At 34.8% G+C, this 12,991-nt stretch overlaps 1 protein-coding gene across 2 annotated transcripts in view; it reads right to left on the bottom strand.

Moving 5' to 3' along the window:
* LAMA2 (laminin subunit alpha 2) overlaps window positions 1–12,991 on the bottom strand; it is a 516,055-nt gene that overhangs the window by 80,437 nt on the left and 422,627 nt on the right. For both annotated transcript variants that reach the window (XM_032484891.1, XM_032484892.1), the window contains exon 41: window positions 1,398–1,500. In XM_032484891.1, the coding sequence (XP_032340782.1) occupies window positions 1,398–1,500 (103 nt within the window). The remainder of the gene's footprint in view (window positions 1–1,397; window positions 1,501–12,991) is intronic.

The following is a 12,991-nucleotide window of genomic DNA, read 5'->3' as shown; positions in this document are numbered from 1 at the left end:
TAAATAAAAACAGAATCTAACTCCACACTTGCATGGCTCACCTCACTCACTTCACCCTGGTCCCAGCTCTGAGCAAGGACTTTGCAGAGGAAGGAGTGATGGCAAAGTAGAAATCAATGCAACTTGTCTGATAGGAAAACAGGTTTTGACCCTGTAGTTACTCTTTAGGTTGTAGTAAGTGCAATCTCTTGCACTGAATCATGTATATAAGGGGTCATATTTTACCTGTGGTACATAATCCGAAGTATTTTACTATCAGAGTGCCGTCTATAATGGGGACAGAACTTGTAATTCCATATCAGCCTCTAGTGGAGACCAAGGACTATCAGCTTAGAGCATGACAGATATAAATGATGATAAAACCTCTTCTCCTTCCAAGGTTAGTAAAGATCAACACTGTTCTTTTATTTTAAAAATATGCTTATTTCCTGATTTGAGATAGTCATTGTGATACTATACACTAGAAATGCAAATGTTAAAAAGAAGATCCTGTGGCTGTCCTCAAGAAGGTGGAACCTAAGTCCATGGTGGCAGAGAAAGGGAGGCACAGAGAAGGGGCATGTGATTCAGACGGGGGCGCTAGATTTCCTGCAGAAGATCTGAGTGACATTTGAGTGAAATCTTGAAGGTCTGGTAGAAGGTGTTGAATGAAAAAGAAAGAGGGAGGCTGAAGTGTTCCAGAGAGAATTAACACCATGAAACTTGGAGGCTTGGAGGGGCAGCGCATTTTTCAAAGGACACGAATATTTCAGTAAGGTTGGGGAGCTAGATGCAAGACAGAAAATGGTGAGGAATGAGACTGAAGATGGAAACAGGAGGCAACTCAAATGAGAAACAGGAGACAGTGGAATGAAATGATAAATACAATAGCTTATCTAGAGAGTGGCTATAGTGAATAATATATTTTTAACGCAAAACCCATAATATATCAGGGTAGATATTTTATGACCTTTGATTCTTGAATTAGGAATAAAATACACAAAAATATGTATAAAAAGGTGTGGAACCTTTGAGACATGTGCCCCACTAAATCAGAAGTTTCACAAGGACAATTATATTACATCTGCCTGATTCACTTCTGAAGAAAAACAAAAGGTAGTGTTGGGCGATCTTTAAAACTTATCATACTTTAAAAGTTACCAATACTTTAGATACAAGTGAACTGATGCTACAGAAATTAGGTTTAAAAAATAAAAGTATTTCCCAGTACCAAATGAATGTGAAGACAAAATACTATAAAAGTGATGAGATAGTTTACTTGCACTAAATCCAGATATAAAATTAATCATAAAAACCATGCTGCAAACAATTACACGTTTCTAATAGTGTGATAAAATATCCTACAAATTACAACTACAATTAACCTGAAAATAATAATAAAGAGAGGTCACACTAACCTTTTACATCATTTGCTAACTTCTTGGCTTCATTAAGAATCCCGAAGCTTTTCTGAAGAGAGCCTTTGGCACCTTCCTTTAATGAACCCTGAGGACCTGTTGCCTGTGGACAGAAAAAGAAGCATCACATATTTAAATCCATTGAATTATGGAGTAGAGATATCTAGCAGGCAATTGGTATACTGAGTTTACCTTCAGAAAAATATTCTGGGCGACATATGTAGAATTGTAAATGATCAGCACATGTTCATGATTAAAGTCAGGGGACTCTACTGGGAGAAGAGAAGAAGGCCTAGGACAGAACACATAGGAATCCCAACATTCAAGGGCAGAAAGTGGCAAGGTGACTGGGATTCCAGAGCGGACAAAGAGAAACCAGGAGAGCATGAGACTATGGAAATCAGGAGATACAGAAGTGGCTCAGAGTCTGACGACTGGCAGTGTTGCAAGGTCATAAACTGGTCAGCACCATCAAGCGCTGGAGAATGGTCAAGCAAATTAAGAATGAAACACATCCACTGACTTCATCCCTAACACATCTCACTTGAGTTGCAGAGTAAGTGGGGGAGCATTTCGGGTCCCTGGGTGTTGAAATGAGGAAGACCACTGCTCTTTTTTTTTTTTTTTTTTTTAATGCATCTCAAAAGTACTATGGCAAAACAAAATCTTCTAAATGATGATCTCTGAGCCACAATCGTGTCCTAGCAAAAATGTATTTGCTGAGGCTTGGATTAAAAGAGGTGACACAAAAAGAATAGAAAAGGATCATCTCAATTGAATGTTTAGTTATGCATTTTAATAGTGTTTGCTCCTCAGGAATCATTATGTAATACATTAATTCCAAGAGATAAATCCAATAGGCTCTTAATGTAAATTTTAAATTGGAAAGTATTTCAGGGTTCAATGAGAGCTAGAGAATGCTAAACACTTACCGTTGAAGTTAAAGATCTGATCTCAGGTTAGCCCAGACATAACCCTCTTCAAAGACATGTCCAGTGCCTTAATAACATTTTTTTAATCAGTCATAGTATTTGAGCATTAAACTAGGAAAGATTACAGAACTTGCTACTGTTGTGGTAAAACTTGTTTTAAGGTATTATTCCAACAGTTATCACTTAAATAATCTATTACTCACAGAACAGCTTGATTATATAATTACCATGATATTTACAAAAGGATATATTGGAAATACCTACATAAATAAAAGGAGACATTTGCCTTTATATCGAGTGCTTGCAAAAAGAGCTGTCTGACAACTCTGGCAAATTATTCTGTGGAAAATGGACACTCTCTTCAACTGAGAACACAGAAATTCTTAGTCCTACAGTTTCTCTGGGGAATTAGATACAGTAACAGCACGTAAATGTTATTTATCTTGAAAAAGAGGCAAGAGTGTCAATATAAATGGCAGAAATCCAATGTACCTTACTTTAAAAAAAAAAAAAAACCTCCATTACCCACTCAGGTTCTATATTTGTTCCAAATTTACATGCCATTCTTATTCCCTTGGTTACAGGTTTACTAAATCAAAATAGATTAGAGAAAGGAAATTACAAAGAAAGAAAGATGAAGGTTCTCTAAACAGGCACCTGAAAGTAGTGACAGCTGACAATCTGACAGTGAAGAAAGAGAAAACCAACAAGTAGAGAGATGAATTTTTAAAGCTCAGGAGTTCAAGTCAATTTGGATAAGTTGAAGTAGGTTTCAGTAGATGCCAATATTATCATAGTAAAACAACTAATGTTGACAACGATGATCCTGAGTCATCAGGATGATATTGGTCATTCCTAATACTAGATGAAGGGAAGAAGAAAGGAAGGAAAGAAGGAAGGAAGGAAAGAAGGAAGGAAGGAAGGTAGGAAGGAAAAGAAGAATCTTTTTGCATAGCCTTGAGGTGTGAATTCCTTTCTACAAGAACATAATCTTAAGAGCATTTAAAATTTTAAAGCTAATCTTGGATATGCAAAGTGAGGCACAGGGTGTAAAGGAGGAAGAGAGAATTGACTTGCTGTGTGTAAGAAAATTAATGAAAAGGAGGTGAGAGAGGGAAGAGGGAGGAGGGCCAGACAGCGGGGGAAGAGGCCAAAGTCTGAGCTGTGGAAATTGTGAAGGGACCACAAACAGTGATGCACAATATTCATTTTTTTCTACTTTTTTCTACTTTTCAACAGTTTTATTGAGGTATAAACTTCATATATTAAAAATGTACAATTTGATATGTTTTGACTAAATACACTTATGAAACCATCACCACAATCAAGGCAGAGAACATACCCACCATTTCTTTTCAATCCCTCCCTTCTACTCCTCCTTGTCTTTCTCCATCTCCACACAGCAGAGTGTTTTCCATCACTATTAGTTTGCATTTTTTAGAAATTTATATAAATAGAACCAATCAGTATGCACTCTTTTTTTGTCTGGCTTTCATTCAGCATAACTATTTTGACATTTATCCTTGCCCTGTGTGTGTCAACATATGATCCCTCTTTTATTTATATGGATATGCCCCAATCTATTTCTTCATTCCCCTCAGATGGACATTCGGATTATTTCTAGCTTTGACTATTCTAAATAGGTTTGCTGTGAACATTCGTGTACAAATCTTTGCAAGAACATCTGCCTTCATTTCTCTCAGAGTGAACACCTATAAGTGGAGTGGCTAGATTATGTGGTGGATGTATGTCTACATTTTTAAGAAACTATCAACACATTTTCCAAATTATTTGTACTATTTTAAATTCCCACCAGCAGTGCATGAGACTTACACTTGCCTCTATATCCTTGTCAATACCTTATATAGTCAGTCTTAAAATTTGAGACATTCTAATAGGCGTGTACATCATTTTGGTTTTATTTTGCATTTTCCTTGTGATTAACAATGTTGAGCATCTTTTCATGTGTTTATTTATCATATTCTGTGACAAAGTCTGTTTACATCTTTAGTCCAAGTTTTTATTAGGTTATTTGTTCTTACTGAGTTTTGAAAGATATTTATGCATAATATGGATACAAATCCTTCATCAGATACGTAGTTTGTAAATATATTCTTCTAGTTTGTAGCTTGTCTTAATAAATGTTTGGATTCAATTGTTATAACTTTGTCAACAATTTTTACATCTATGTTCACGAGGGATAGTGGCCTATAATTTCTTTTTTTTTAGTATCTTGTCTGGCTTGGATCATAGTAATACTCGCCTTATGGAATGAGGTAGGATGCATTCTCCTCTTCAGTTCTCTGAAGAATTTGTTGCTTCCTTCTTTAAATGTTTGGTGGAATTCACCAGTGAAGTCACTTGGAACCGAATTTTGTGTGTTTGTGTGTGTGTGAAGGTTTTTAACTAAAAATTCAATTCTTTAATGAATATAGTGCTATTCAAGTTATTTATTTATGAGTGAGTTTTGGTAGTTTGTGATTTTCAAATAATTCGTCCATTTCATTCAAATTGTTGAATTTTTGGCATAAAGTTGTTCATAATTTTCTCTTATTATCCTTTACTGTCTGCAGAAGTCGTTGTGATTTCACCTCTTTCATTTCTGATGTTGGATTTTGGTGACCTTTCTGAATTTTTCTGATCAGTATGACTGGATGATTATCCATTTATTGGTCTTCCATTAGACCTCTGCACTGTCATCCAGTAACACGACTGAGTCCTGACTCCAGTCCATCTGCTGATAAACTTCCCCACTGCTAATTTCCCATGTTGCATTTACAAGTCCCGCCTGCCTTTTGGTTCCAGGCATCTCGTCTTTCCTGTTTTTCAGGAAGCCAAGGATTTCTTCCTGGATTTAGTCAACTACTCCTTTCTCAGATGTACGGTATATATTTGAGAATGTAGAAGATACAGGAGCAACAAGGTAAGGAAAGACAGGAGGTAGGGAATTCTGATGTGTGGATGGGGAGCAAGTATTTCAGTTGCAAAGGACTATAGATTTTAAGAAGGGTGGTGTGAAGAAGTGAGGCTGTTATGTGGGTTGGAGTCGGTTTCTAGAATTGGAATGTCAGACTAAGGAAACCGGACAAGCAATATGAAGCCACGGAAAGTTTCTGAGTAGGAATGTATAATGAGAGCCTTAGTCCAAGAAGATGAAGTGCGCAGCTGTGTGGGAGGAAAAGGAGATATCATTTGGCTATTGTAACAGTACGCGCCAGAGGAAAGAGAGCTGTAACCTTAGGCCAGGGCTTTGGAAATGAGAGGTTTGGGTTCAAGAGATGGGGAGGAATATGACAGGTTTCAATGTTTCAAGAAGCATTCCAAAATATTAAGAGCTGATTGCATTCAGTTGTCAGCTACAAGCAGTATACCAACAATCCAGGTTTAAAAGATAAGTCTTTCATATGATAACAGAATGGAAAACACTAACATGTTATGGATGAACAGAACTGTTTCAATTCAGTGGAATTTGGAGAGTTCCTTTTCCAACATTGCTTAGTAAGTTATTGAAGCACATCAACAATATCAGGACAGGTGATGAAGCAGCATTTTCCAAGCTAATTGTACTTCATACATATTTATAAGCATCACATCTGAGTTTCTGAGCTGTGTCTACAGCATATGTGAAATATAAATGAGGTTCTTAGAGTTGCAAGATATTTTGTTTCTTGCTTTTTAGAGATTGTATTTTTAGAGATAAGTTCTCTCTGTGTGTAATATACAAATATACATATTTGTATGTAAAAATTATATAAAACCTTTTATTATAAATATAAAAAATAGGAGCTATTATTATATGTACGTTGCTGTATGTTTTATTAATTAAAATCATTTATAGAAAATGTGAGATAATTTAAAGCATCATCAGAGAAGGAAAGATATAGGAAAAAATACAATGACAAAGTCTATAAAGATTTGACAGAGGCTTGGCACTTACTTGGCTTTTAATATATGTTAGTTTTTTCTTTCTACTATTTGTTAAATATTCATAGTGACTTGTTAAGGCACCATGTCATTGATTAATAGATGAATGAATTGATTGGTTTACTCAATAAATGTTTTTTAGCTATCTCAAGCACCAGAGTAAGTTCTGATTATTCACAGGTAAAAAGACTCTGCTTTCTCTAATGGAACCACAGTGGAGTAGGGAGACAAACAAAAAAGAATCCCTAATAAAGATAATAATTACTGCCATAATGGAGCATGGAAATATCTAAGTGTTTTGTTTTCAGAGGAGGCTCTCTTAGGGAAACGAGATGTGAAGGTGAGACCTGAAGTTAAGTTTTTCAGGATGGTAAACCTACATCCCAGTGACTTATTATTTAAATAAGCAAATTTAAAAGTTTTGTTTAATTTCTATATTATGTTTTTATTGTTTTTCTTAATATTCCTCAAATAACTTCTTTATTAGAAATAAATGTTCTGAATTTACTGAAAAAGTTGGCATGAAGGAGAGATGCAGAATGTTTTGTTTTTTCTTTTTTTTTTTTCCTGAAGAAAGTACTAGCTGAAAATTCATCAGCATAGTTTACGATCTACTCCATTCTTTGTAAAATTATTTCAGAAGACAAGTCTTGCACATTTCCAAAGGGGATAATGTGTTAAGATAATATTTGATTTAGATGATTTTAAATTTATAATCTTTTTAATAAAGAAAACTGTTCAAAATGTGCGGTTATACGTAAAGGCTTGTAATCAGCTGTAGTGTGTTTATGTAAAATATACATTAAGAAGAAATTTATATTTCAGCATGTTAAAAGTCAGGGAGAAATTTCTTACTATGACAAAATAAATTCTTAGAAGAAATGGTGGAATCTAGTCCTATGTATATTTTACAGGGTATAACTTTTGAGAATATTGAAAAAATGTGCGTGATATTAATTGATATTATTAAGCTACAAAACAGTTATATGAATCTACCCATTTGTACAAAAACTATTTGTACAGGAAAAGGTGTAGACAGATAAGCAACATTATAAAAGTGATTACTTGTGGTTGGTGAGATTACTAACATTTTTATATTTTTATCCCTCTTGCTTGTATGTATTTCCTATTTTTCTATAATGGGCATGAACTACTTTTGTAATAATTAAAACATTCACACACTTTTAAAATAAGGCAATCATTGTGCATCGATTTTAAAGATGTTTTAATATAACCTATATTTAAAAAATCTACAGGATGTTAAAATGAAATATTGAATCAAAAATGAGTCCAGAAACAACCCAGAGAAATGGCTGTGGTCAGGAATCTGGTGAAAGGCTGTGGATCTTGGCATCACGTGATGTCCTAAGATGTGAGCGGGATTAGTTTCTGGAGGACTGACAGCAACTCAGCACACAAAGGAGACCAAGGGATGAAACAGAAACTTTCAGAATTACTTATGAGAATTTAGAATTTATGGCTGCAAATTTTCAGCTTGAGAACACCGAGAAAACAACTGAGAGGATTTGAAAGTTTGCAACTAACTGAGAACAGATTTTTGCCAATTACAGCATGAGAGCCATTGCTCCAGCACCTCTGGGTGCCACTGGCTTGCAGCCATGAGGCAGGAACGAGACAAGCTGCTGAGGGTAGGATGGGCTGGTACCACAGAGAGTCTTGATTCTGAGCAATGACGAGGGAGAAATGTTTAGAGTTAGATATCCTCAGAGGGCTTATGATTTTCTTCCCATTAAATGTCCAGAATCAACTCAGCATAGCAATTTTACCCCTGGATTATTCCTAATATTTATTGTTATGTTATTCCTATAGATGGAAATCCCAAATAGCAGGTCTGAGAGCATTGCTGCCTTGAATAAAATTAGTTTAGATTTATATTGCATTGTAGCATCCTTCCAAAGAATTTGTGTGTTGCTGACTGATGAAAAACTCTTTGATTTCATTTTTAACACTTTATGCCCTGAATTTTTATTTTTTTATTTTTATTTATTTTATTTTTTACATTTTTTATTGAGTTACAGTCATTTTACAATGTTGTGTCAACTCATGCCTTGAAATTTTAAATACATCAAATGTTAGGTAATAAAATAGAAGTTTGTTTCTCTATTTCCAATAGATTTTTTAGTTATTGACTCAAAAGAGTATATCATGTACAAAGAAAATCGCAGAAGTGAGGTGACTTAATGAATACTGTTTCCACACACAGATTCAATATTTTTGTATGTAACTTAGATCCTCACTGACTTTTCCATATTTGTTTTTGTGTGAATCACTCAGCTCTTAGATAGGTTGCTGAATTGCTGATGGAGAAAAATGCTCACCAGTTTTACTGACAGATTCAATTGTCATACCAATTACAGATTGATACTATTTTTCCATTAACACTACACTGGTATAAAATTTAAATTCCAGTGATTACATATATTAATAAGAAGGCAAAATTACTGTTTGAATGACTTTTAAGTAAGGGTTGACAGAATAAAATACAAGGTATATATGAGTTAAAGTTTAAAACTTGACTGCCACTAAATTTTATTGGGCCTTTTGAATTCAATGTGTATTCTGCTAATATTTGCACAGTCCTTTACATAGGAAATAAAAATTCAAAAATGACCTTGCAAGTATTCTTTATGTATTTTGGTTCATCCAATTACACAAAGCAAATATTAAATAAGATAGACTGAAGATATGACCACATTTCTAAACAATTACTCATTAGAAATACCTTAGTGTTTAATCATACTATTGTAAGATTCATGGTGTTTAATATAATTTGTTGACCAAACCAGTGATGTTGAAAGAATCTGGAATACCATAGGGACTCAAAAAAAAAAAAAAAAACTAATAAAGAAGAGGAAATTACTAGGAATAATAATACAAATATGAAATAATAGTAAGGAAAATAATAATAAGGAAAGGAAAAATTGTAGTAAAGGAAAAGAATAAATTATGTAAGTAAAAGCTGGAAAGTATTATTTTTATTAGCATGACAAATAATAAAAATGTAAATGATTATTTCTGGTTTGAGGACAGGCAAGAATTCTATTTATCTCTGTTCCTATGTGTTTCATAATGCTGTTATATATTAAGTATGATAAATGTATGGTTAAAGAGATTTTAAAACTTAAAGAAAAATTTGAAAATGTGGACATGCTTAACACCTCATATCAATAAACAGCTCAGAAGCACCTATTATAAGCACCATAGCTGTATCAAAGAAGGGTAAGAAATTATCTTATACAATTGGAGACTGAATATTAAGCCAGATTAAAAAAATTAAGTTCTAAGCTTTGGGGATGATATTTACTATAGGAATTGAGCCAAGAGAGGGATCAGAATAGACTGCACAGTGTTTCTTAAAAAAGTACTACTTTAGCTGACACAGCTCAATACATGAGCAATATGCACTGAGACTGATCTTCAAATCCTCAAATTCTGACCTGCTATCTTCTTCCTGCAACTTGATTAGGAAATTCTGGCACATCACTTGAACCTAATTCTAATCATTAAAAAAAAATCCTACAAGTCATCTACTTTCAAAATTCATAAGTGATCTCAAAACAACCAGAGAAAGAAAGTAATTTTATTTTTCCTTTGACCTTTCCTATCTCTCGTGGCAACATAAATATCTTGTCCATTCTGGAAATCTGGAGCATCCTAGCCTTTCTAGATTCCTAGCATCAATGTCTGGAGACAGGAGGGGGCAATTTACATTTAGTGATCAGCTACTATATCCCAAGTGTTACCTATATGAAAATCACTTGGGAATAGTACTTGTGAACTCATGAAAGTGAAATTCTCATGGGGTTATCCGTGTTTCTGTCCACTCGGCTTCTATTTTCAGCATAAATTTTAATTCTGGAGACATTCTTTTCTGAGAAAAGGAAGTAGGAAAAACATAGAACACCATAGTCACCTCGCAGTGAAACGGCAGCAGCAGGCCATGGGAGCAGAATGTGCAGAGAGGAAAACAAGCATTGTCACAGCATCCTTCAGAGTCCCAGATGCTGTGGATGCTGGGGCTGTACAGCTGGCATCTGACCCAAGGGTTCACACCCAGAAGCGATGGAACTGGCCAGGGTACTGCTCACCGGGCTGTGTGCCCTGGCATGTCTTGCCCAGTGGGATGCCTTTTTCTGATTCTCCAAACGCCTACAGTCTTTTGGGTTAGTGGAGGCCCTGGACACACCCTTCCCATGAGGAAGTGAAACATACAGTAAGTAAACAAAAGACTCTTCAGAAATCTGAATTGTTTAATTTAGAATTTGAATTTTGAGCAAAAGACTGATTGTTTTCAGAAAACAGTACCAAGAGACGAAGTAAAATGGAGTAATTGTTCAGGGGAGATCAGTGGCAAACAAAACTGTGACGGAGGAAAGAGAAGAAGACAGAAGAAAGTGTATGACTCAGCAGAGGCGTCTTCCCTTTAGCAGGAGGGACACCCTTTCCTAACCACACCAACGTGGGTCTTTAGCTACTTACTCCCCCTTAGTCCTTTGTAGGTATTTTACCCTCAACTTGCTCAGCTGGGTATAAGGCAGGAAGGAGACAAACAGAATCTGAAGGCCAGACCTCAGAGACAACAGGTAAGGTAAAGGATGAGAGTCATGAGATTAAAGATAATTCATGACAAGTCATTTTATGGAACAGAGTGCCCCCCTCTCCTTCACTCTTGCACACAGCAACTGGCAAACAGACGTCAAGTGTCCCCCATCCGTCCCTCCCTGAAAACAATCAGAGGGGATCTTTTAAGGAAATGGAATGGCTCAAAAGACTTCTGTTCCGCCATGGAACAATTATGGTTGTAGATAAATTACAAATGTTATTGATGTGACAGTAGGAAAATTAAACAGGTAGAAGTTGGGAGGAGGAAGGGAAGAAAGAGAACTAAAGGGAAAGGTGAGAACTCAAATGCCTTCATCTTAGAGACTGTAAGTTCATCATTTATGGAACAGGAAATAAAGCACTAAGTATATTTACTTGAGTTTAAAAAGAAAACAGTAAGGGATCTAACCGGTGATGTACCATGGGAAATGGGTGGGAGGGGTATGTGATGGGACACACTCCAAGGGAGTGTCATTCATCATATAGTAATTAAATGGATCATTCCCTAATGTAACGAATCACATGATAGCATGATTGTAATATGAACAGATACATGAGAAGAAACAGTTGAAAAATTTAGAAGCGATTGCCCTAGGGGTCTGAGTTTAGAGAAAAGGTAGGTCAGGGGACTGTTGCTTGAAATTATCCACTTCTCTTCTCAACTGAAAATAAATTAAAATATGCACGCATCATGAATTAGAAAAGGAAATGTAGGGCTGCTTTTGGTGTAAAGGCTGAAGGTGGTTGCTTCATTTCCAGGCATGCTGTAGATCCATTTTCCTTTTATTTTTCATGGAAGAGCTTATTACAGAACTGATTTTCTCTCTCCTCCTTTATTTCAGGTAAGATATTTAACTAAGATATTTAACCATATAATGATAGAAATTAATATAGAAATCTGTATTCCCATCACCCATTTTTGACTGATACTAACTTTCTGCTGCATTGGTCCATATCTTTAAAAACATGTATTTGGACTTAGCTTGATAAAATTTTATTTACAGTTCTGCATCTCTGTTTATGATTGGCCTACAGTTATTCTTTTAATACTTTCCTATACAGGGTTTTGCCATCACGTTAATACCAGCCTCACAAAATAAGCTGAGGACTCTTTTTTCCTGCTTTTTCTATTCTTCTGAAATTCTTCGGATGAGTCTTTGAAATTTGGTAGATGTTATTTTGTTCTAAGTAAATTATTAACTACTGATTGAATTCATTTAATGACTAGAGTTCTACTTGGGTTTACTATTTGTTTTTGAGTAAATTTAGATCTATTGTTCACTCCATGAAGCATTCAAACTTACCTGAATATAGTTGCTAGTGTACTATAGTAAAACCATATTTATTAAATGAACACTATACCTATAGCTATTTCTTTCTCTTCATTCCTAATCCTTTTACTATGTCATCTCTCTGTGCTTAATTGTTCCCGTGTTGCCTGTTTAAGATTCAGCTTTCTATTTTGTCAATCCTGTCTAATATTTTTTTCTAGTTCATTAATTTCTGCCTTCATTTTTCTTTCTTTCTTTGTACTTTTTTTAACTTCTTGAGCAGAAATTTTAGCTAATTGGTTTCAGTTCTAATCCTTTCCTAATATCTACATTTAAGACTTTATTTTCCACTTCATTGTCACTGTATTTGTACCCCACAAATTCTGATGTGTGTAAGTTTTATTTCTGTTCAGTTTTATATATCAGAGCTGAATATTAATATATAATATTAACATATACTTTTTGTATAAAACTATTTTGTAATTTCAAACTTTTTTTCCTTTGACTTACACATTATTTTGAAGTGTGTTTTTTATTTGAAATATTTTTGGGGCAATCTTTCTGCATAATTTTCTAATTTTACTGCATTGTGATCAGGGAATTTAGTCCAGATGCTATTGGATTGTTAGGATTTGCTGATATGTGCTTTGTGATAGAGTTCATGTTCTTTTTTGTTTGTTTGTTTGCTTGTTTCATGAGCTTTACCTAATATGGCATATAGAATTAATTATCTTACTGATATAGAGTTCTATAACTCCATTAAATCAAGCGTTTTTATGGTACTTTTCAAACCTCCTGTATCCTTACATCTCTTTGCTTGGCCTGTCAATTTTTAAGAAAGATA

This window comes from Camelus ferus, chromosome 8 (assembly GCF_009834535.1).
Source record: "Camelus ferus isolate YT-003-E chromosome 8, BCGSAC_Cfer_1.0, whole genome shotgun sequence".
Classification (NCBI taxonomy): Eukaryota; Metazoa; Chordata; class Mammalia; order Artiodactyla; family Camelidae; genus Camelus; species Camelus ferus.
This window is presented reverse-complemented; position numbering and strand designations above follow the sequence as displayed.